Genomic DNA, 23,888 nt, shown 5'->3' with positions numbered 1-23,888 from the left:
TTCTCTTGCTTACATCTAATAACAAACCTTTCAAGTTTTTTTTGCCTCGGAACGATATATCAGAGAAGGCATTTTATAGACCTCAAGTTTTTTGACTGATTGAAACACAGGAAGCCCAAGCTCACTACTAGAAAAGCGGACGTGACTCTTAACGTGTTGCGCAACGTTTTATATTTATAAAGGTTTGTATGGGATGTTATCGGTTTCCCTTAAAGGAGAGAAAAAAATGTCTTGTTTTGAAATAAAATGGGCTTACCTTATTGCTTTGTTGTTTTCTTTGTTGATTCCGAGCGTCTCGGGCCATTTTGAAGCGTCTTCGGCGAGTTAGCGCTGGTGTTAGTTGAACACCAACATAGCGCTAACTCGCCGAAAACGCTTTAAAATGGCCTGAGACGCTCGGAATCAACAAAGAAAACAAAGCAATAAGGTAAGCCCATTTTATTTCAAAACAAGACATTTTTTCTCTCCTTTAAGGCAAACCGATAACACCCCATACAAACCCTTATAAATATAAAACGTTGCGCAACACGTTAAGAGTCACGTCCACTTTTCTAGTAGTGAGCTTGGGCTGCCTGTGATTGAAATTAAAGGTATGTGGCAGTGACTTCCACAAGTTTTTTTTTTTGGTCAGAAAAGTACAATTGTTCTGTTCGCAATATTTATTTACGGATGGTTTCAATCGCCAACGTTTACATAAGATGGTTGTATTACTGTTCCCAAGGGTTGTTGTTTTCATCAGTACGTTGACAATAGTAGTGATTCACAGTATTAGCTTTGTACTTTAAATAAATATATTTAAGTTCACTCGAAAGATGAGTATAAACTGTAACAAGCTTATCGTTGATGCGCGGCCAGTACTTCAAATCTGACTGACACTCGATGCCAAAACTCAACCTCGATCCCTGGATATGCCACCACATTACTTTACGCCAATTAAAAACTGCACGCTATTGTGCATTTTCTTGCAAAAGAAAAACCAAACAGAATTTCTGATTCTGGCCCTTAATGGTCAGAATAATAACTAGGACTTTGTCTCTGACGAAGGAACGGCAATAAGCGTTTTCACAGCACGGAGACTGCCCTCTTGAGGGTGCAAAATGACGTTCTCTTAGAAATAGACAATCAAAAATGTGTTGCCATGCTATTGTTGGACATGTCTGCGGCGTTTGATACAGTCGACCACGATCTACTACTAGAACGAATGGAAAAACGCTATGGAGTAAAAGGAAATGTGCTAAAATGGTTTCGATCCTATCTCCAAGACCGAAAACAGTTTGTAATAATTGATGGAAACAAGTCAAAGACGAAAGAACTTCGGTACGGTGTTCCCCAGGGATCAGTGCTGGGTCCGATTTTATACTTATTATACACTTCACCCATTGGGGACATCATCAGACGGCACGGACTAAACTACCATCTCTACGCCGACGACACCCAGCTCTATCTCCCTTTCAAGCCCAACCCAGCCGAACAACCCAGTTCTATAGCAAAAATAGAGGCATGTGTTTCTGAGATAGACTCATGGATGGTGTGCAACAAACTGAAACTAAACAGAGAAAAGACGGAGCTATTGATCTTGAGGGCACGACACCGTCCACCCCCATTAGTAGAGTATGTTGAGGTGTCTGGTGAGCGGATCGAGCCATCTCCCTCTGCAAGAAACATTGGAGTTACCTTCGATGAGCACATGTCATTAGATAAGCATGTCACCAGTACCTGCAAAGCCTGCTTCTTCCACCTTAGAAACATTAGCAAGATAAGGGACTGCCTATCTCTAGCAGATACTGAAAAGCTAGTTCATGCATTCATTACATCTAAGCTAGATAACACCAACTCGCTACTATACGGACTGCCCAAATTCCTGATAGATCGCTTACAAAATGTCCAGAATGCCGCAGCTCGTGTCGTCACTCATACAAGAAAGTACGACCATATCAAACCTATCTTAAAGCAGCTGCACTGGCTCCCAGTTAGCCAGCGCATAGATTACAAGATACTACTTCTGACCTACAAAGCGCTCAACGGCCAGGCCCCTAGTTACATCACTGAACTGTTGAAGCCTTATGTAACGACCAGAAATCTGAGGTCCTCCTCTAAAAATTTACTTAAAGTACCATCTGTTAAGCTAGCAAGTTATGGTCATAGGTGTTTCTCTTTTGTAGCACCGACTCTATGGAACTCTCTTCCAAACAACATAAGAGTGAGCGGCTCGCTATCACATTTTAAGACCTGTATAAAGACATACCTTTTTAACAAATTTTATAATTAGACTACTCCTTACTGAGCTATTTAATTATATAAGTAGTAAGTTAGGCCGCTAGATAGTTAGCTAGTAAATTAGTTGATTAGTTGGTGAGCTAGTTAATTGGCTAGGACATTAGTTAATTTCAATATAAGTTTCAAGTTTTTACTCTCATTATTACAGACTACCTTATTAGCTAGTTTCTTTTACTCATGTTTTGGAGATTTTTATGGTTTTTTAATCTTATCGGTCTGATTTATAAAATTACTGTACAGCGCTATTGGATAGTGATAGAAATAGCGCTATATAAATACTGTACTATTATATTATTATTATTATTAATAAGTACAATTTTAACCTATGAGCAGGCTGTTGTTTAGTCTCGTCATGCAATGTTGGAGAGAGAGATAGCGTTGCGTGACAAGTTCAAATTAGGGCTGTGGAGGGGACTGCAGGAAGAGTTGTACCAATGCAGTTTATTTTTGCCAACAATTATTCAGACACCAGCATCAGTTATATAGTGTCCCATTTCAACCTACGTATCCAAAAAAATAACTCCTGCATGCGTAGCATGCCTATGTTTAAAAAAGGAGTGGACTAGGTTTTAAAATCATGAGTGTTCTCTGTTTGTTGCTGGTGAAGTTGATCAAAGCCAATTTTTGCCTTCATTTTCCTTTTCTCTTCTCTTCTTTTGCTATGGATTAACAGCGAAACGGACGTGGAATGTACGCAGACCCTTCCTCTGATTATCGTTATGAAGGTAACCTTGTACATTTTGTTGTGTCCCGTATGTGGTAATGGATGGAGGGGGGGGGGGTGGTGGTATATTACGGATTGTTTGGTTTCTATCAACTGAAATGATAATGTCAATTTGTCACCGTAAATAGTTTTTCAAGCCGACGTTTCGAGCGTTAGCTCTTGGTCAGAGCGAAGATTCAACGCTCGAAACGTCAACTTTTAAAACTTTCAGAGATATCTAAGATATGGAGTTGTTGGATACGCCATGTAATTTCCATTTCACTCTATTGCTAAAGAGAATTATTTTTATGTATGATGCACGATCCTCGCCAGTAGAGAGCGTTATTTATGCAATAGCGAAAAAATAGCGCTCTCTACTGCGAGGATCGTGCATCATACATATCTACAACCGCAGTTCAAAATATATATAAACTTCATATATTCATTGTACCAGAATTATTTTTAACGATCACCTGACGTAACTTCGTAGTTTTCCAAAACTAACAGTGTGGCCGAGTTTTGAAAAGGCCCCGGCGAAACACTCTATGTGTTGTTGATCTTTGAGGTTCCTAAAAACGTGACATTTTCTGTTGGTTTTTCTTTTTTCTAGGGGAGTGGAAGAATGGACATAAACACGGCAAAGGTGTGGAACAGACTCCAGAGGGAACATACGAAGGCGAATGGAAAGATAATATGGTAACTTGATACAAACAAATTTCAGTCATTTCTGTTAACAGTTTGCACCCTTGAGTGACAAGAAACTGTGTGGCAGAGCAACCCAGAAAAGGAGTAATGTTTCGACAGCCTTGGCGAAATTCGCTCTGACGAAGGGTTAGCGCTTTAAACTTCAGCTTTAAAACTCTTTTTGGAGGCCAATTTACCCCATCAGCTCAGTCGATGATGCCAAAATTACCTTGTTGTGCTCCCCCATCGAAGCAGCACTACAGTTTCTTTAGAAACTTACCCTTTATTCATTTGATTTTCACGTAATACTATTTTGTTCGTCAAATCAATGGCACTACCTTTTCCAAGGATTTTCAAAACGTTGTTTTTCAGCGTCATGGCCAAGGGCGGGAAATGTCGGTGTGTGTGACGGAATTTGAAGGAAAATGGAAAGAACATCGAAAACATGGACCAGGCATTAAAAGACTGAAAAATGGGCGAGTGGAAGAACAGGTAGGCTTTGTCCATTAAAAATGAACTTAATGTTTGCTTATCTTGTATCTTATAATTGTGTAATGCGGTCAACTCACTCCTCTCGACCACTCTCGTCAGTAATTGTTTTTTTAAAAACTCTTCCTGGTGCATGCATCCACTTCTCAAATTCTTTAAGCTACGATAATCATTCCATAAACTGCTACGACCACTTTCCTGGCTAGAAATTTTTGTCTCAAGTTTCTGGTTAGAAAAAGCTTGAGTAGAATCCTTGCACTACTCCACACAGAGATTGTTTGAAAGGAGAAAATGGATATAGGTTAATCCATACCCAATATATGGGGGCGTGGTGGCCTCATGGTTAGTGCGCGTGACTTCGGATCGAGTGGTTCGTGTTCGGACCCTGGCCAGGGACATCGTGTTGTGTTCTTAGGCAAGACACTTTACTCTCACAGTGCCTCTCTTCTCCCAGAAGAATTAAAAGGGTACCGGCGAATTTAATGTTGAGGGGTAACCTTGCGATGGTCTAGCATCCCATCCGGGGGAGGAGTAGAAATTCTCCCAATCGGTTAATGCTGCAGAAACTAGAGTTAAGCGCCGGCCTGGTGGGCCATTCGGCTCATAAACAGACTTGATACCGAATATAGTGTAGAAGGTTTAGGGTTAGGGTCGGTGGTTCAACTAGATAAGCATTTGGAAGTGCAAACGTGCTTATCGGAAAGCGCACAAATGAACGAGTGAGTAGTATATTGGAGTTTTTGGATTGATGTAGCAAAAGTGTTTCTCCGCGTAAACTGTTTATTTACTTCAAGTTAATCGATAAGTGTGGCCACCCTCCTTAAGCGACCACTTTTTCTTGTGCCGAGGTTGGTTGTGTAAGAGAGAGTTGATTGTCTCGTGTTCACTTTTGGTATTCCTTTCACTTGATATGATTGAACGAAGTTGAGAATACTTTTGTTTTTATATCTCCATATTTGTGTGTGTTTCTAGGTCTGGCAAGAAGGCAAACATAGGGACACATCGAGTATTGACGTAATAGAACTGCCCCTCATCCAGAGGAGATGATCATTAGTCATTTATGTTACCATTCCGAAATTTTAATTTACAATTTCAAAATCAGGGATTTAGAGTTTTCTACTGAAGAGGTCAAAGGAATGATGAGATTTTTCCCTTACCCGTGCTTGACCAGGTGTAGACGTTTCCCCCCCCTCCCCTCCCCGCCCGTTCCTCGATGAACGACTCACTTCAGCTTGGTAGGTCGACACTGCTTATCTATCAACGTGCGCTGAATATCTTTTTCGCTTTCTACAATGTATTTAACTGTAGGACTAGGAGTGATAACAGGATAAGCTGTACGAAACACTTCCCCTGTTTTCAATGCTTTATTTTTATTAGTTCAAGTTATATTTAGGGAAAGATCGTAACATAAGACTTTGGAACAATACTGTTTTGTACAAAACCGTAACTTTTACTTGCTGTTATAGTATTTAAAGGAAAATTGAATTTATTTTGGTTACAATGAATATATGAAGTTCATATATACATTATTTTCTTACAAAAATTGGGGAAGGATAACAGTTTACAAATTGAAAAGAACGAGGGGAGGAAAGTATTAAGTTAAACCAAGGTTTAACATTTTGAGATTTTCATCATAGAGAAATAAGTTAAGAACTGGTTATTAAATAATTACATTGATAGAGATAATGATAATAATGATAAAAATCTTGGTAGTTATTTTTCTGTAGAAGTGAATAAGGGAGGTTTCTTTCGTTAAAAGGACACTCATAATTATTGAGTTCTATGTTTTTGATTTGATATTTATCTCTTAAAATATAGATGGAATGGTTATTATTATATATTTAAGCGCTAACAACTTGTGTCGAACACTTTCACCCAACATTTTCAACCAGGAACTTTGTTATTTGTGTTTGACTTCATTTTGTAATTGAAACCTAACATGACGCAGCACTCTACTGGTCAGAATTTAGTTCTGACATTGTAAACCGATTACATATTATCTCTATTTTTATGATTTGTGTTATTGATGCTTTGATCATCACAGAAATCCAAATATTTTTTTATTTTATTAATAGCAGGTATTGATATTTGTTAACTTGGAGGGTTTTCAATTAATACAAAAGTAGGCTTACAGAACGATGTATAACCTATGAACTGATCTTGATCTGGAACACTTGTCAAAAAGCTAAGTAAGAGTTATTCTAGTTATTTGTAGCGCAAAGCCGATACCTTAGCAAGTGAAAAGCTCGTGCAGCATGCTCATCCAAACAGGCAACATGATATAGGTAGCCAATCATATTCAGGTGAAAACCATCATGTCATGGCAGTGTCTCGCACTCTCTGCGGTACACCGATTCAGCCAAGGAACGAGTTTAGACGTGCAAGTTGATTTCCGCTAACAGAGCTATCCTTTCGGTTTTAAAGATTTTAGGTCCCATTAACATTGATGGATTTTCTTTATGAAAACTCGCATTTGTTAGCGTTCTCGCTTGTCGTTCACTAACAGCCTTAAAGCGCTGATGAAAACCGGAGACCACTTATGACGGTTTCAAACCTGGAGTCTTTTAGTGACGCTTCGTTTTTAAAACTATCCATTGCTCGTGCTGGTGTAGACAAGTTAAAAAAGAGTGAAAATAGCGATGAAAACAGCGTCACATTTTCCCTTTCCATCAGCGTTTTCAGGAGTTTCAGCGTGGACAATAGACAGTACTTGCCTTGGCTCGTCTTTCTAGTGCTCCAGATCAAATAGAAATGCAATAAATTTACAATTATCGAAGGTTTTATTGAAAGAGTTATTGAAGTGATGGAAATATCTAATGGGTGGATTTGACCGCTTTCAGATATGTTAAAAGATGGATTATTCTTTAAAAAAAATAGAAATATGTTTACAGCAATGGCACGAATTTTAGTTCAGTTTGCTGTCAGCCTTAGCGGTTCTGCTATCGTTGTAGCGGTCACGTACCCAAAATTAACCAATCGCAACAAAGGAAGAGAACAGTGATTCCAATCCAATTCAGTTGGGCCAGTTAGGTGCTTGGGACCAAAGCAAGCAATAGGGACCAAGAGTTTATAGAAAGCTTTATTTCTCGTTTCCTGTAATCGAATTGTTCAGTTTTGCCCAAGTGACCCTGTTGACGTGTGTAGACGCAACTGGTAAAAAGTAGTTCGTCGTTCTGAATTTGAGACCATTTGGTTTCTTTTTATATCAGGAGGAAAGAAGGAAAATAGATCAGAGGAAATTTTTGCCTTTACTTTTATCGTAACGCGTTTCTTGATCGAGTCAACCTTGATAATGAAAGCTAATTGAAATATAATTAACTGTATATTGTAATTGAATATATATGATTTTTATACAATAGGCTGACTATGAGAGTTAGTTTGTGCTGGCACAAAGTAAATTTAGCGAAAAAAGTAACATGGATGTAAAGTGTAGTTTCGATTGAGTGGAAAATTAAAATAGTTTTGTGCAACCCCTTGTATTCTAGCATGATCTGTTACGGTGTTGTTTCTCGTTACGTGTATTATAGGTTACCATGTTGATAGGAAGAATTTCAACGACTTAGGGCCCCATCAAGATGGTGCTTTAATTCGCAAAACGCAACTTAAGTTCTCTGTCCACTTTGGAAAACGGGTGAAACATTTTTCGTTTCAGAAATTTCTTCTCCAGAGCCTCCGTTACCCTGGTGCTAGGAACAGGGACTCTTAGAAACGAGATTGCACATAATAGAGTTTGATCATTTCGCCAAACAATGAATAGAACGGTGTCTCCAAAGTGCCGTATTTGCTCGAATAGGTGCCGCCCCAAATAAGCGCCTCCCCCCGCCGTTAAATGAGTGCCGCACTTTGGACAGAAAAGGTCATAGGTGCCGCTCCCAAGAACGCGCCGCATTTGTGGCGGAAAATTAAACATCGCTGCGATCCAGATGCGGCGCTTATTCAAGGAATTATTTCACAAGCTTTAATGTTGCATACGCAGCAGGATATCTTGATGGAAATAATTTTGAATGCACAGATTCAAAAGTAGAAGAAGCATACCCTTTCACGCTGTAGCTTGCAGACTCAAGTCAAATTGAAGTTGAATAAGAGACTTGGTAATGCAATTGCAAAGTGTCATCACGCATCAGAAACCACATGAGAACAACACCCACAAAGTTTTAGGAAAGGTTGCCCCTGGAGTCGCTAACAGTTTCCTTGACATTGATAACCATTCCCACTCCTTGGTTAATACAGGGCAATGAGTAGGCTAGGACTGGAACCAAGGTCACACCACCCGACACAGCATCAACTTCCTGGCATACAGATTCACAGATTTACTCTTTAGTGTGACAGTAGAAAATTCCCCAATGGGCATTACTAATTGACAAGGATTTGTTTGATACGATAAGTGAAGAAAGAAGAATTTTAATCCAAGATACCTCACACACTAAAGGCTTGCTAACTTTAACTTTAATCAAATTACCGATATCGGCTTTCAATAAAATGAATGCTGAGTCAAAACAGCTCCTTTTCACTTACATAAATACATCTCTCCTAAGAAGATATCGAAAAAAACTATACAGGAAAATTAAACTTGAGGTTTACAATTACATTTATCCTTTGTTAAAATCTTTCAGAATTGTCTAACTATGCTGGGGATGATAAAACATGTTCCTTCCTAAGCTTTTTGAGAGAACTTCTGATGGCATCACAATCATCACTGATATTTAAGCCAAGCATTTTCTTTTATTTCATTCTTAAACCTCAACTTTGTGCAAATCAATACTAACAGAAATGTGGAGAAAAAACTCCTCCATCATCCACAGTACATAAGGTTGTTTTGTGTTTCAAACATGTAACAAAAATGAAGAAACCAGTGCAAGATGATCAGATGAGATCAACTTATTTGGGAGGCCACCAAGAGTCAAGATCTCACTTTCTGACAGCAACTCAAGGTTCCCAGTCATCTGCAGAGGTCCATGATGGTGGTGACACCTTTTGCAGTTCTGTTGCAATCCAGGAGAAACAAATATATAGTCTACTGTAGAACAGACTTGATCATGAAACGTTGTCACTTCTGGCTGCCTACCTCGAGGGTGATGCCTGTACACACTGAACACATTTGAAAAATTATGCCGTTGAATTGTAGTAGCATTGTACTTGTTTTTTTCAGCCATTTGTGCTGAAAGATGTCGCGTACTTTGTACTTCTTCCTGTGAAACATTCTCATTTTTTGTGGATTTTAAAGAAGAAGAAGAAGACTGTGTATTTGGCAGTGATATTCCACATACATCTGACTGAGATTCAGTGCTTGAACTAGGCTCTGGATTTAACTGGAAAGATCCTAAACTGTGATTTCTTGGCAAGTGAGCACAATCATCAGGCTTTCTAGATGATGGAAAACACTTTCCACTCTTCTCAAACTGTAACACACTGTTTGATGCTGACACACACAATGCAGATTCTAGCCCAGGTGGTTGCAAATCATTCTCGTGATCAACACTTGAGACACTCTCTATTTCTGTTGACTCATTTCTTTTGGTACACGATGTTGTGATTCCAAGTTCCCAAGGAATAATATTACTTCTCAATTTCTGACTTGGAGGGTAACTCCTGCGCACATGACTTTGGCCAGAAAAGTTATCACGATGCATGCCCATGTACTTAAGATATCCTCGCTTAACAAACTCATAGATTGGTGAAAATGGAGTACTGTTGAAATCTCCACAACAAATGATGGGATGATAGGCTGGATTTCCTTGACCAGAAGAGGAAACTTTTGCTATTTCTTCAATTTCTGAAAACAAGAAGGCAAGTTGTGCAAGTTTGATGTCTCCTCTTTTTGGGTTGAAAAGCAAATGAGTGTTGGAGATGCACACTAGGTTCTTCGAGTTGCGAGAAGAGCGGCCTGGAACTTTTGGTTTCAAAAGAACCACTACAGCTACATTATGACGATCCATAAGCTTCACACCTGGTTTGTTGAAGGAGACAAGTTCTGATTTCACCAGCATAAATATTGATTCCCTAAAAAATGTAGCACAACCATCTGTTTTATCACCACTTCTTTGCTTGTACACCCCAGTATAACCTAAAAAAAGGCAACAAAAAGTTAAAATCTAAAATTTAGGGTTCCAAGAAAAATCTGTTACCACCACGAGGATTTCAAATGAACTCCAAAAAGGCAAGGGTAGTATAAGGTTCTATGAAGCTCAAAAATGAAAGAAAATTACAACCTAATCTACATTATTTTATAATCCCACCACAGAGAAGACAAAGACAGCCTGCTGAAAACACGCAACACATGATATAGGTTTGACTGGAGAGATTATAGAGACAATCTTGACTGCAACAATGTGCCATGCTGAGCTTAAGATTGTAGGCTTGGCTACAAGTTTATACCCAGGCTCTCATAAATTTCCCCTCAATCACTCCTAAGGATGGAAAGAGAGACCTCTGGAACAATGCTGATAGTCAGTCATGCCCTCTTTTAATCTTGTCTGAACTCATAAGTGAATGTAATTTTACCTTTCTCTCTCAGCTTAGGTTCAAACCAGTCCTCATAGTGACTGACTTCAACTTCTTGAAGGCACAAAACCTACATGTTAACATTCAAGACACGTGACTGTCACATTAAACTTTATGGCAATCATATAAAATTAAATAATTAAAATTAATTCATATTTTTCTTTATTTGCCACAAGCAAAGAACATACGTGTACTCTCAGACTGGTGCCAAACAAGTGAGAAACAAGGAAAACATTGAACCAGCAGTGACAAAGCAACTTCACCAGTGAAGTTGTTTTGTCAAACCATAGGTGATCACTCATTTGAAATTTATAAGTTTCAAGATTACAAAATAATACTAGACTCCCAGACAAACTTATTGAAGGTCTTCACCTCAAATTTCAATTTACTATTACTTACATCAGCATTATAATATAGCAATTCTTTCAGAAGATTTCTTCGTCTGTAGTCCCAATCTTTCAGCCACTCTTCAGACCCATTGTACAAATGGCTGTTTGAATGCAGTAAACCATCAGCCAGTACATTGTAAGAAACTACTTTAAAACTGAAGTTCTGGTTCCTCTGTGGATGATAACATCTTTTTCTCAACTTGTGCCACCTACGTCCCAGATTATCTGGAGATGTGAAGCAAGGCTGCTGATGAATGGGTTCCTTTGCTTCAGCTTGATATTCTTGATAACAACCAGTAACAGCATTTTTCTCTTCTCCTTGACTTGACTGTACTGGTTTGTCTGTTGTTGTTAATGGATAAACTGGTGTGCCATACATGGAGTTGGCTGTATTGTTTGGGTTAGGAGTCTCACGTTGATTTAAGTTCCCAGCTCTGCTAGCTTCAGAATCTGCAACACAAGGTCACAATATTAAGAATAAGCATTAAAAAGTCCTGATCTAATAAATAAAAAGCTTTGATTCATATTCAAATAAAATTGGCAGATTCCAACTTGAGATAATATCAATTGATCAGTGATAATCTGCAGTGATGAAAAAGTTATCGAGGCAGACACCATTAGCATGACTTATTTGGTGATAAGAAATCAAATGAGTTTTCTCAATTCAATTAACCAATTTCCATCAGTTACTATCAATTGTTACCACTTTCCCACTGGCGCAAAATTTGATCCACAAAAGGTAAGCAATAACATCATTGCCTTCAACTGTGTTCATAACACAGTAAATGGCTTGAACCCGCGGGTAACATGTGAAAGTGTAGTGTGATCATCCAGGTGAGTGTAGTCCTGAGAAGAACTGTTGTTGGTGGTGGTGACTGACGTTTTGACCCACACAACACTTTCATGTGTTCATAACACTGATTGTCTTAAATACTACTACACTCTTCATTCAAAAGGTTTCCATTATTGATGTCAACATCATGGTAAATTAGCATTCTTTGCAAGAATGAAAACACAAGGACTCCTGCCAATGAAACCAAAACAAATAACGTGATAATCCAATGCGTAAACATTGACAATTAAGAATTGCTAAAAATCGATGTATATTTGTGGGTAATTTGACACATTATCACAAATTGTTAGTGGTATTAAATAAAATTAAATTTACTTACGTCACTGATTCATGTCTTTTCACTGATAACACAATGCTTTCTAGACTAGTACCCAAAACAGCCCACATATCAGCGCCCTTATAATAAGGAAATTCCTATCTCTTGCTTAGGCAACAAAAGGACCATTGCACACAAGAATCGAGGGTTTTCCCTCAGTACTCTAACATGTAACTAATGCATCAACACAACAACGCTTACAACGAATACAAAGGAAATGGTTGAAACCAACATTACGATTGACACAATGCAAAGCAGATCTCAATGATTCTCTTGATTCTATTCTGACTAATGCGATGCAAAATAAATTCTACGAGTACTCATGCACTCGAGCTCTCTGTACCCAAATGTTAGGTGAGAGGCAAGATTTCTGTGTAAATCCATACTTCATCACGAAAGCAGTTTCAGAGTAGAAGAAAATAACTGCGAATACAGACAACAGACTAAGGCTTTGTTTATAAATAGTCAGTAGTTTTGAGGAGATCTTTCCAAAACCAGGTGCACAAACCTTGCGTGTCTACCAATGATGCACCGCTCAAGGCTTCCATCGCGTCACTTTTCGAGGCAGATTTCTTTCCGAATCGTTTCGCAGCAGAAGTCTGATGTACTTCCTCTACAGATGAATATTTGGATTTCTTAGCTGCTCGAGCAAAGTACGAATTCACAGATTTCATCCCAATGTCATCATCCGTTTTTATTCGAATTCGTTGTCTATAGTTCCTTGAGGCTTACACAGTAACGTACCCGTCGTTAGGTATCAACCGCGTGACGCTCAAGAGCCCGCAGGGGAACATGAGGTGTTGAATTTGTGGTTGCCTTCCACGAAGTGCATACCCGAGGAAGCCTCAGAAAATGTTTCACACAAGTACACAACGAAAACACTGGACTTTTTCTAGTAAAGAAGAGCTAAGGCAAACTCGGCAGGAGGTAAACAGCGCTTACTGTGAGCATTTCCGCGAAAGCTTTCCTGCGAAGAAAGATGTCGACTTTTTGACTGTCGAAGAAGGAATGAAGTTGGTCGAATACTACCAAAGTGTTTTGATTGAAGTCAGTGAAAAGTTTCAACCTCCTGTGCCAAGTGCTGTGACAGCAACAGCTGTGGCTTACTTGAAGCGGTTTTATTTAAAAACATCAGTTATGGATCACCCTCCTAAAGAAATGTTCTTAGTCTGTTTGTACATGGCTTGCAAAGTCGAGGAGCACAATTTGTCTGTGGATAGATTTGTAGAAATCCTACCAGCGGATCGGAGGGCAAAGACTATAGACTTTATTCTTGCTAACGAGTTACTACTTATGCAACGTCTTGACTTCCATTTGACAGTTCACAATCCGTACAGACCTCTCGAAGGCTTTATCATCGATTTTAAAACCAGGTGCTTAAGGTCAGATCCTGAGAAATGGCGTCCGTTAGTAGCTGAATTTCTCAGAAAAGCTTTGTTGACTGATGTTTCCTTACTTTACCCGCCATCACAAATTGCTTTAGCGGCACTGTTTAGTGTATCTCGTGAACATATAAGCGCTTACATAAGTGCAAATCTGGGTGAACAACATCAAGTTCTTCTTCGCCAGATTGAGATCATAGTAAGTCTGGTGACGGTCCAGAAATTTACAGTGAGCAAAGAAGAGACAAAAAGTTTAGAGCAGAAGCTAAAATCTTGCAGAAATCCTGAAAACAACCCTGATAACAAACTGTTTAAGAAAAAGAAAGCAGAAAGGGAGAAATCAATGGATATTGATGACTAGTGGAACCTAGTGGCTCAGACAAGAAATTAGAAACTTGTAAAATAAAATGTCCACTTTGGAAAGGAACAAAGTTACAATTACTGTTTGACTTACTAAAAGTACCTTATTAGAAGTGCTAGTAATTTGTTTTGAACGCAAAGGACAATTAAGTAAAAGCTAAGGTACAGTCCTCTTTCTTTTAAGTAATTTTTAAGGCTTTACCTTTAGATCTGATGGGGAGACATGGGTGCCAAGTGGTTTGTATCCTGGTGCCTATATCTAAAGGTCAGAGTTTGCATCCCAGTTGAGTCACTATCTTGGGTTTTTGGGGAAAAATTTTCTCTCACCATGCCTCTCTCCACCTTCATTCAGTTTCATTGGTTTCTACTTCACCTTACCATTGAATGTTAAGATACAGAATCCCTAAAAGATTTCTTTTTTTTTTTGCATAAGAACCCTAGAGTTACTTTAATGAATAGGTTTCATTAAGATAGACTACCACATAACACAGTAAAATCAAGCTGATAGTGAGCATCTCTCAGTGATTTTCATTGAGCAGTTTTTAAATGAAATGGTAGGTAGCCAAATGTGAGCTTAAAACAGAAACAAGCAATCTGCCTGGGGCATGTGGAAAATACAAGTTACTGAGTGGCAATTGGTTTCAGTTGTGCATCCTATTGGCTCAGTTTCAAGAAAAATTAACCTGTCAGTCAGTACAAATCCAAAGTATGTCCCTTCCTCACCATATGCAGATGCCCCTTACTATATGGGTTCATTTTGAAAAACACAAAGGTAGAAAAAACAGAGAAACACAAACTGCCTGTGCTGGTTTATTATATATAACTGACAGGTGTTGTGTCTTAATGCAGAAAAGTGACGCCAATCCTTGGTTAAAATGGCTGACCGAACTTTAATAATCACTACCTAAACTACAGTTACAATATACCCTCAACATGCATGCAACTTAGCTATTTAGGTTTACACTCAGGGACCTCTCATGTCATGCATCTTACGTAATATTGCACCTAGTGATGGTTCCTATTATTTAAACCCTAATTCATTAACACTATAACATTATTTAAACTCTAGTTCATTAACACTAACAACATGATGATTCACTCAAAACTACACATTAGTTTTATGTCAGTGAATATAATATACTTTACTCTGCCTATTAAACACTATATCATAAAAATATAATTTATTCTAAGTAAGCATGTTTAACACAACCATGACTTGGAGGCTGGATAAATTTGTATAAATATGTGTCACTGAATAGATATTTTAAAATATAACTAAAGCATTTTTTTAGGTTAGGGTATGATATAGTTGTAATAGATCTGGGCCGAGTTGTTCAAAGGTGGGTTAAGATAACCTAGGGTTAGTGTGAAATTTGATTTCAGATCTGAAAGCTTTAGAAGAAAATTCAGTTTAATTCCATTTGTCTACAATTTGATGATTGAATTCTCTTAAAAGAATTGGGAAAATTATCCCAAAACGGCTTTTGAACAGAGAAATATAGAAACCTGGATTAAAATTTAACCCTGGGTTAGCGCTAATCGGCCTTCGAACAACTGGGCCCTGATATTGAATCGTATCTGCATTGTTCAAGAAGTAAACTCGATATCTAATCCTTGTTTCCTTTTGGAAGAGAAGTATGAAGAGACAAGAGTCCTTCCAGCTACTGGTCGCCCAGCCACATACACTTGGAGAATGTTTCTATCATCACCTGTCCAAATGGCATTTAATAGCAAAGGATAAATAGTGAGAGGTAAGACATAAAGATTGATTAGACATTGTAGACTCTAGAGTGTCAGCTTCATACAGCGTGTGCCATCAACACAGATTTAGGAAAATGTGTGGTAGTAATCAAATTGAATGTTGAACCAAAAATTAAGCAGAGTGAGTGATAAGCAAGTTAATGGAATAAAAATAGATTACTGGAAATGACAATTTAAAGTGAAAAAGCATTGACAACATAAACTGTAATGAACTCACATTGACAACCAAGAAAACAAAGGGATAGACCTTATTGTTCTTTTGGAAGACTGTAGTTCAATCAGATTAGTATTTCACATAACAACTTTTTTTCCAATTGTGTGAAATTGTGTTGATTAAACTCAATCAGTAATAATTGTCAAATCTAACTTAGGACTTACCAAGCATCAAAAACTTCTGAATCACATCCTTTTTTAAAAAAGAAAAAGAAATACATTACTATAAACAATACTGATTACACTATACTATCTTTTAAAGTCTGAAATGTAATAGTCTTAATGAAACATGCTACATTACTTTGCCATTACTTTACCAATTATACTTTCTCTTCATTCTTTTCCTTTTTCTTTATTTCAGCTGGCAATTAACCCTTTTATGGTGCTAGGTTGCCACATGGTGAGTCTTTTAAAACAAGTTAAACTATCTTGGAGCTCTGCCACTGATCTTAAAAAAATTGCATTGTATTTTTTTTTTTTTTCAGATATGATAATTGCTAGGTTAACACAATTTTCATTTTTTAAGTAGCTTAGCATTCTTTTGAAGTCTCTCTTTGAAGCAAACAGTACAAAAACCACCAAGGGGTTGGGTCTAAGAATTTGATATCAGTCAAATGATCTTGACTGTAGAATGACTGGAATCAGGAAAACTGCATGTTGTTTATTGTCGGTATAAATTCAAAATTTCCACTGGCCATGCCTACCTCTAAGGTGTCATTGTCAAAACAATCAAAGGGTGAGTCCTCAGCATCAGGGTCAATGAGCAATGCATCAAATTCTTTGCCAACCTTGTTGGAAAAAATTTGGAAACATAACGATGTAAATTAGCAATGACAGTGTAGAAAATAAATGTGGGTTCAGACAGGTAATCCATTGAAATCACAGGCCAGTGGAACATAACTGACCTGACTATCAACAAATATTGTCCTGATAAATAACTTAAATGTAAAACATCAAAACAAAATGGAGGTAAAAAAGAATGTACAAGAAAAACATATCTACTGTATGTTTCATTACCCAAATCTAGTTGCATTTTTCTTAAAGTGCCACTATGATCAAAATTTTGCATTGCCTTTTCTTTTCACTTCTGGAAGCTAGAAGTAAGAAACACTTACCATGCCAAGTTTAATCGCAAAATTCTCACGGGAAGTATGATTATTTCAACCTTGTTTTTCGTTTTTGGTTGCCCGCCATTACTCAATTCAAAAATGGCCGAGTGTGACAAAAAGAGTTGGCACTAGTTGGAGCCTTTCGGAAGAGACGTCATATACACAGCTCGACCTAAAAAACGTGGCTAAATTTGTATGCCATTTGGAAGAAGAATTCGAGGAAGAATACATCTTATAAAACGCCTAGAATTTCCACTGTGGAATCTCTCACAACACACGAAGCACAATGTGAAAGTGCGCATATGACATCACAGGCCAACTCATGCATAAAACCGCTTTTCAGTTCAGTCGCTGGCTCTCGGTTGCGAGCTGAGTAATGGCGGACGGGTTTTTCGTGAATTTCGGCCAGATATATCAAGGCGTATTTCGCTTCCATCGACCTAAAAACTATTGCGTAGTACAATTCTAACCATATTAACTTGATTGGTGCTAAAAAATGTCAAAACCAATTTTCGTCATAGTGGCACTTTGATTACCAGACATAATTTTTCATTAAATTCATTAAAAATGTCAAAAAACATAAATCCTGTGTTGAGATGCTTATCCATTCCAGGAAATACCATCATCATTAAATATCATTAAAATTTTCTTGCAACAGCACTATTAGTATGCTAAATTAGATCATCAGTGACATAGCTGCTAAAGAAAATACCTTGTACCTTCACTTGGCTTACCTCAAAGTTGCCAATTTTGTCACTTAATCCTAAAACTGAAAAGTCAGCAGTCAATTAATAATTAGCAATCAGACTCCAATTCACAGTGTTCGGTTCAAATAATCAAATGGACTTGACTAAAGATAGCTATTAAGAATGTAAGTCTAAGAAAAAAATATATTAACTTTATGCTAATTGAAAGGTTTTGACATCACTCTCACCCTCACTGCCCCCTAAAGTGGCCAGTCTAAAGGCATCCTTATATGACAGAGATCTGTAAGATTCAGGCTTGCTGAAGGCAACAACATTGGAGGCAGTTATACACTGACGAATGACATCAAGCATTGATGGAGAATGTCCTCCTGAAACATCTGTTGGTGCCATTGAGAAACAGAGAAGAGGAAATGTTAAAACTCCTACCAATAAATATCAAGATTAAAATAGGAGCCTCCCAAGACTAAATTGCATATTAGTTCCCAGTTTACTCACAGCAGTATAACCACTTGGAGGACTGATTAGCTTAGTGAATACTATTCAACACTGACAATAAGTTGTTTTCAGTTCACTGTTTGCAAAATTAAAGAAAAACAGTTTATTTAGTAATGATTCTACCACTGACAACTTGATTCAATTAGATTTTGATTAAGAAAATGACTTCAAATCAAACAGTTACAATGATAAAGATCACCTGTACTACACAGGGACACCAACGATCTCACATGCCTCTTAAGTGCAGATGAATTTAAACTTCAGTGTTACGGCTAGTGTACATGCAAAATTGACAGACATCATTGTCTCAGAAAGCTTGACTGTATTACCTGTTCCAAGACCAACTTTTAACTTTTGATCCAGCAGATGTCTTATATCAGCAACACCACTTTTCAAACTTAAGTTAAGGGCAGAATAAAATTTTCAGTCCAGAACAGCAGTGAAAAAGCCAAAATTATATTATTTTTCATTTATTTTCTAACAACACAATGTTGTTGTTTTTTTTTTACCATAATTATATATGATAGGGCCTCACAGACTCAGCCAAAAATCTCCTCAATAATTAATTATTCAGGGAACTATTACATACAAACAATTTATAATAACCAAGCCATATGACAAACCAATTTCCAAGAAAGATGGCATATGTGCTTTTTATGTCTATGCTATGTATAAGATCTTCCATGACTTGGTAATCTGAGACAGGTAAGCCAATGTCATTTGTGCTAGGGGTGGTATTATTTAGAGATTTGCTCATCAGATTTCTCATCCAGCGGTAACTTTTTTTTGTAAGGAGCAGTCTGATATGAGACTGATATACAACAGAAGAGTTTAGCGGACATTCTTACTCAAAATTTGAAATAGGACAGTGTGCAACCCCAGTGCCGTGTGATAACATCAGGTCAATCTCTTCCTCAGTAACATAAATACAGTGTGCATAGTAGGCCTGTGGTTAAAGGAAAACACACAATTCATTTGGTCCTACAATAAAACATAGATCTGACCTAGACATAAATCAATTTACTGGTATGTTAAATTTCATTAATTCGCTTTAAGTATAAAAACCTTTTGTCACTTCAAGTGCAAGTTCTTTGTCTTTTTATTTTGTTTTGTTTTTCTTTTTAATGTCTCCTGTGGCTTTAATGTGGACATCATCCAGTAATACCCTCACTCCTTCATTAATGTTTGCAAAGGGGATTTAAAAAATCAAAAATTAATAAAAAAATTATCACTTCAGAGTCAAATTCATCACTGACATTGATTGTGCTTTCACTACAAACAGCACTTCAGAATGAAACATTTCAAGGCATACAGCTTCCTTAAAATAAGCAGATTTACCTTGTCTGTTAAGAGCCCACATTCCTCATGCACTTTTGCCAAATTTGATGTTTGAGAAAATTCAGAAGCAAAGTTCCAACTAGCCAGCTCGTCTTTGATTTCACGCAGGTGTCCCTGGAATTTTTGTAAATAGCAAGTAGGAGATTAATTCATAAGTCAAACCATCATTGAAAAACATGTTTACCCTCAAAGGTGTTTTATAGAAAAGAGGCTAGTGGGACTGAGTAACCAGTGACATAAATTCTTAATTAAATAAAACAAAGCAAGAGTACAATTCCAACTTGAAAGAAGCAAACCAGTTTCCTGTATAAGTCATGGCCTACTATTCTAACTCAAGACCACCAAGCCATCCAAAAGCATGCTATTTCTATACTTACCACAATCAAGCCTATATTTATGAATAAATAAACTGATCAGATAAAACAAGTTTATCACATAAATTCAAATGTGCAGCTCAAGAGGTCACTGCTCCTTTACTAACCTGAATTGGGACACTGTATTTTTTGGCCAATTCTCCATGAATTGTCAAGAGTGATTTAGTACAATGTGCAATTCCTCTGGCAGTCAGAACAGGTGTTACAAGGGGATGCTACACAAGAAATAAATCAGACATGCATGCATGAATACACATGGGACAAATAGAAAAATGAGTTGCTCACAGCAAGAAAAAGAGTCACAGATCTTTTGATTCTGCAGTCTGGTACTCTAGCTACTACTGGAGAACTTGTTGGCAATGAACTTCTATGTTAACTTTGAACATGAAAAAGGTCCTGCACACCACTACGATCGGTAGGTCTGTGCATGGGTAAAAATAATGCAGGAAAATTCAACTTCCTAACATTCTACTTACATTCATTTCAATCACATGTTTGATGAACCTGTTAAATATAAAGACACATTTTTACAACACATTAAATTAAACAAAAAAAATAATACAAATTTGTTTACAAGTCCACTATTAAATTGATTCACTAAAATTCTACAACACAGCAAAAGTTAACATATCCTCAAGAATGTTTAAATGCGTCAACTTAGAATTTAACCTCCTCACTCTAGTTCATTCATTTTTTATCTTTTTATTGAATTTAATAATAATAATTTATTAATTTATAGTGCACTTTTTAACATGAAATGATGAAATTTTTTTTTTTGGGGGGGGGGAGGGACTGAGGAGGGGGGTCAGATTTCTTATTCCTATCCGAATTTGAGGCTCTTGGGGTGGTGGATGATGATATTTCCTTGAACCTCTAAGAAACCCTTCTTGATCTCAGCACCCCGCATGGATGGGATGGATGCAAACACTTGAGGGTTACGTGTCTTGAGCCCCACCCCCCCCCCCTGCAGTAACCACAAGTAACTGTGTCCATCTCCCTTCTTAGTAAAAAAACTTAGTCCTAACTGTTTTCTGCTTCCCTTTCTAGCTGAGAAACTTATATTTAAAACATTAACCTTGACCTAAAGTTAATTCCATGTGTCATAATTTCATTATAAATGCACACTTGTCACAAATGTACCTCTCTGTTTCTTTGGCACAGCACTCTGTTGTTTTCCTGTGTTCATGATGGGAACAATCAACATCAGTGATGCCAACATATGCCCGCTGACCCAGCTCCACTGTGGAATAAAATGGTTTAATTTCCTAAGTTATCAGATCTTGAAATGTAAATTAAAATTGAAAAAAAAAATAGGTGTACATAATCAATAATTCTAACAACCAAGCTGATCCAATAAAACACCATGGGGATTCAGCCAACACTCTGATATTCTAACAGACAAGATCCTGAATTAGCAAACTGCTAAATTAAACATGTCTAATTAATTATTTAAGTATTCAAGCAAGGAAACAATTACCTCTGGCAACCAAACAAAGAACTTCACCTCCAAATGTTAGTCGAGGAAGTCTGATGGTATTGTCTATATTGCTGTCTGCATGTGCGGCTTAAATCATCAGATAATTCCTCTTTGATCAGAAGGGAATCCAAGGGCGTACAAAAAACTACTATTTACAGCTAAAATTTGCAAAAATAATAAAGTTTCTACAGCTTAATTGGTAAACTAAAGGAGTAACTCACCAATAACATCACAAAGAACCACTGTAGCATTGTAATGTAAGGTGGCAAAATAGGATGCTGTCGTTGTACCATTCATGAGCAACCTCCTCTTCAAAGATACATGACTGTTAGATTAACTCAAATGTGAAAAACATAATCATCATCCAATTATCATACTGTTACAGTAATAATTTGATACAGTACCCCCTAATAATAATAAGCGCCTCCATCAAATTCGTTCTTAGTTAATAAGTGCTCCTATCTCCTCTGGTATGCTAATCAATGCCCCTATTGAGTAAGCATACTAATTGAAGTAAGAACCCCTACTCTGATTCAGTGATAGTACTCAGCTAGAGTGTAACATAGATTGCCATCAACCATGGTCCATGGTTCATGCCATGGTTGCATGGCAATTAACATGGAATCTGTATGTTAAATACTAGTCATTATTCTCTGAAAATGGTTTTCTTTTAGATGAACCCTATGATCAGTATGCATATTCTCCGTACTGTCCTCTAAACATGTCCTAAAGGTGCTTACAAGGAAAATTTGTTAAACAATCAAGAGCTTTTTTAATGGGTGATCATTTACTTTATTCTCATGACCAGGGGGGTGATATTGTTTGGAGAAATTGGATGCTAGGGTTAAATGGTTAAATAAAAAAGTTAATGTAATATTGTCATTTTATGAAATACTAATTACCACCAATTTCTTGTACACATTGAGTGCAAGGTTTGTATCTTCAAATTTGGCCTCAGTTGGGAAAGTGTACTTATCCAGCCATTCAACAACATGACAGTCATAACCAGTACCAGTGAAGCTGTACTGTGGTGCGTGAATATGTGTGTCAATCAGTCCTGGCATGATAAACTGCCTTAGTTTATAAAGAGATGAAATAAATGTGTAAGAAAATGAGAACTAATAACAACTAACAATACATGTTACACTTGAATTTGCATTGAAGTGTTGACAGAAGCAGGGATCATGCCTTTCTGGTGGTTATTCATGTAACCATCTGATACCCTTTGCCCAAATGCAAACTGAATTCAATTTGATTACTAACAAAAAAATATCAATTTTTCAACATCTCTTATCACTCTATATTATTATACCAATTTCTATTCAAAATTACTTATTTTCATTAATTTATTCAGGAAATTAAATAATATACCCATAGATAAGAGTCTATCAGAATTATAGGTACTTAATAGCTGGGCTATACCTTGGCTTTAACAAGATAATATCCTTTGAAGTGAATCCGTATTGCATTTCCAACAAGCTTTGATTTGATTCACCATTTTCTATGAACAAAATCTGGAGCCAAGCAAAATACAGTTGAGATAGACTTGAGGGATGGTTTGTGTGTGTGGGGAGGGGGGGGGGGACCGATACCACTAACTATGGAACATAACAGTAGAGCACCAAATCCTGTATTATACAGGAACTCTCTCCTCTCCAAAGGCTATGTACTATAGGTCTTATGAATACAATGACTATAAGTGCAAATCAAAGGAGTTGCACTCAAATGCATTCAGCAGACATCCACAACTCTAGCTAAGGGTTGTTGAGGGATAGAGGTGTCAGAGCTGATGTTTTAAGCATTAAATAACCTCTCTGATGAAAAGCTATTAAAGCTTGAAAAGCCAGAAATCAATTTTCTTGTAATACACCCTCTCCCCCCCCCCCCCCCCCATTTTCACTGACGCTGCACCACAGTTTCTTTATAAACTTACCCCTTTTCATTTCTTAGCCGGGGGATCGGATACATGTCCTGTGCCTCAAATTCACAACTACCCTGACGTACTATATTCTAATAAAACAAGAAGCCAGCTTACTGACCTTTCCGGATCGATTGATTCCGCAAATTTTATCTGGTAATATTTCCAACGCATTTTTAGAGGTGGAGTGGACGAAATTTCCACGAAAAACATATGAACATTTTTTAAACTGGTATTTGTCCGCCATATTGGATTGCAGGTGAATTGACTTCTCCATTTGCGAAGAAGTTTTCTTCTCACCTGGGATTAAACGTTGCAATCCATGCAAGAGAGGAGAAATGGTTCAGTCTCCAACCCATTCAGGTTGCCCGAGCGAGCTCGTGTTTGGTCCCAGGCTAGTCACGCATTCTGCAAAAATGGCGGGAACAATCGGAACAATCGTTCTGTAATGGAACCACAGGGCAACCATACTGTGACTTTTTTGTGTTGTTGTTGTTGTCGTTGTTGTTGTCGTTGTTGTCGTTGTTGTTGAAATTGAGAGG

The 23,888-nt window shown here is 37.5% G+C and overlaps 4 protein-coding genes across 5 annotated transcripts in view; 2 read left to right on the top strand and 2 right to left on the bottom strand.

Annotated features, from left to right (window-relative positions):
* LOC111335269 (uncharacterized) overlaps nt 1–7,627 on the top strand; it is a 36,948-nt gene extending 29,321 nt beyond the window's left edge. The window contains exons 25-28 of the mRNA XM_088730061.1: nt 2,951–3,002; nt 3,591–3,676; nt 4,037–4,156; nt 5,126–7,627. Of these exons, the coding sequence (XP_088586187.1) occupies nt 2,951–3,002; nt 3,591–3,676; nt 4,037–4,156; nt 5,126–5,200 (333 nt within the window). The 3' untranslated portion in view covers nt 5,201–7,627. The remainder of the gene's footprint in view (nt 1–2,950; nt 3,003–3,590; nt 3,677–4,036; nt 4,157–5,125) is intronic.
* Nucleotides 7,628–8,583: 956 nt separating this feature from the next.
* On the bottom strand, nt 8,584–12,942 carry LOC111335291 (RNA 2',3'-cyclic phosphatase ANGEL2). Of its 2 annotated transcripts, none has more exons than XM_022941171.2 (4): nt 12,721–12,942; nt 11,054–11,493; nt 10,655–10,724; nt 8,584–10,217 (listed from the first exon to the last, which is right to left on the bottom strand). In XM_022941171.2, exons 1-4 carry the CDS (start codon nt 12,884–12,886, stop codon nt 8,977–8,979), a joined length of 1,917 nt encoding a protein of 638 aa, XP_022796906.2. In that variant the 5' UTR covers nt 12,887–12,942; the 3' UTR covers nt 8,584–8,976. The 2 variants fall into 2 exon arrangements, with proteins under 2 accessions (XP_022796906.2, XP_022796907.2); XM_022941172.2 differs by lacking the exon at nt 12,721–12,942 and adding an exon at nt 12,216–12,691.
* A 42-nt stretch (nt 12,943–12,984) lies between these two features.
* LOC111335266 (cyclin-H) lies at nt 12,985–14,589 on the top strand. Its single transcript, XM_022941139.2, has one exon. It carries the CDS (start codon nt 13,065–13,067, stop codon nt 13,953–13,955), a length of 891 nt encoding a protein of 296 aa, XP_022796874.2. The 5' UTR covers nt 12,985–13,064; the 3' UTR covers nt 13,956–14,589.
* Nucleotides 14,590–14,751: 162 nt separating this feature from the next.
* Nucleotides 14,752–23,689, bottom strand: LOC111335264 (guanine deaminase). The gene is made up of 15 exons (XM_088730010.1): nt 23,468–23,689; nt 22,851–22,942; nt 22,331–22,502; nt 21,650–21,737; nt 21,092–21,191; nt 20,428–20,455; nt 20,059–20,166; nt 19,578–19,691; nt 19,088–19,185; nt 18,569–18,636; nt 17,972–18,121; nt 17,772–17,806; nt 16,633–16,716; nt 16,094–16,121; nt 14,752–15,663 (listed from the first exon to the last, which is right to left on the bottom strand). Exons 1-15 carry the CDS (start codon nt 23,621–23,623, stop codon nt 15,542–15,544), a joined length of 1,443 nt encoding a protein of 480 aa, XP_088586136.1. The 5' UTR covers nt 23,624–23,689; the 3' UTR covers nt 14,752–15,541.
* Between the last annotated feature and the right edge of the window lie 199 nt (nt 23,690–23,888).

The sequence above is a fragment of the Stylophora pistillata genome, chromosome 1, assembly GCF_964205215.1.
Source record: "Stylophora pistillata chromosome 1, jaStyPist1.2, whole genome shotgun sequence".
NCBI lineage: Eukaryota > Metazoa > Cnidaria > Anthozoa > Scleractinia > Pocilloporidae > Stylophora > Stylophora pistillata.
Note: the sequence above shows the minus strand (reverse complement) of the source record. Positions and strands in the feature narration are given on the sequence as shown.

Coding starts and splice junctions, on each gene's coding strand:
- LOC111335291 (XM_022941171.2), bottom strand. CDS start 12,886: ATGAAATCTGTGAATTCGTACTTTGCTCGAGCAGCTAAGAAATCCAAA. Junction 11,494..12,720: donor ATCATTGGTAGACACGCAAG/GTTTGTGCACCT, acceptor CTTGTGTTGCAG/ATTCTGAAGCTAGCAGAGCT. Junction 10,725..11,053: donor TGCTATATTATAATGCTGAT/GTAAGTAATAGT, acceptor GTTAACATGTAG/GTTTTGTGCCTTCAAGAAGT.
- LOC111335266 (XM_022941139.2), top strand. CDS start 13,065: ATGTTTCACACAAGTACACAACGAAAACACTGGACTTTTTCTAGTAAA.
- LOC111335264 (XM_088730010.1), bottom strand. CDS start 23,623: ATGGAGAAGTCAATTCACCTGCAATCCAATATGGCGGACAAATACCAG. Junction 22,503..22,850: donor ATTATCTTGTTAAAGCCAAG/GTATAGCCCAGC, acceptor TTATAAACTAAG/GCAGTTTATCATGCCAGGAC. Junction 19,186..19,577: donor GTGGGCTCTTAACAGACAAG/GTAAATCTGCTT, acceptor CTTTAACCACAG/GCCTACTATGCACACTGTAT.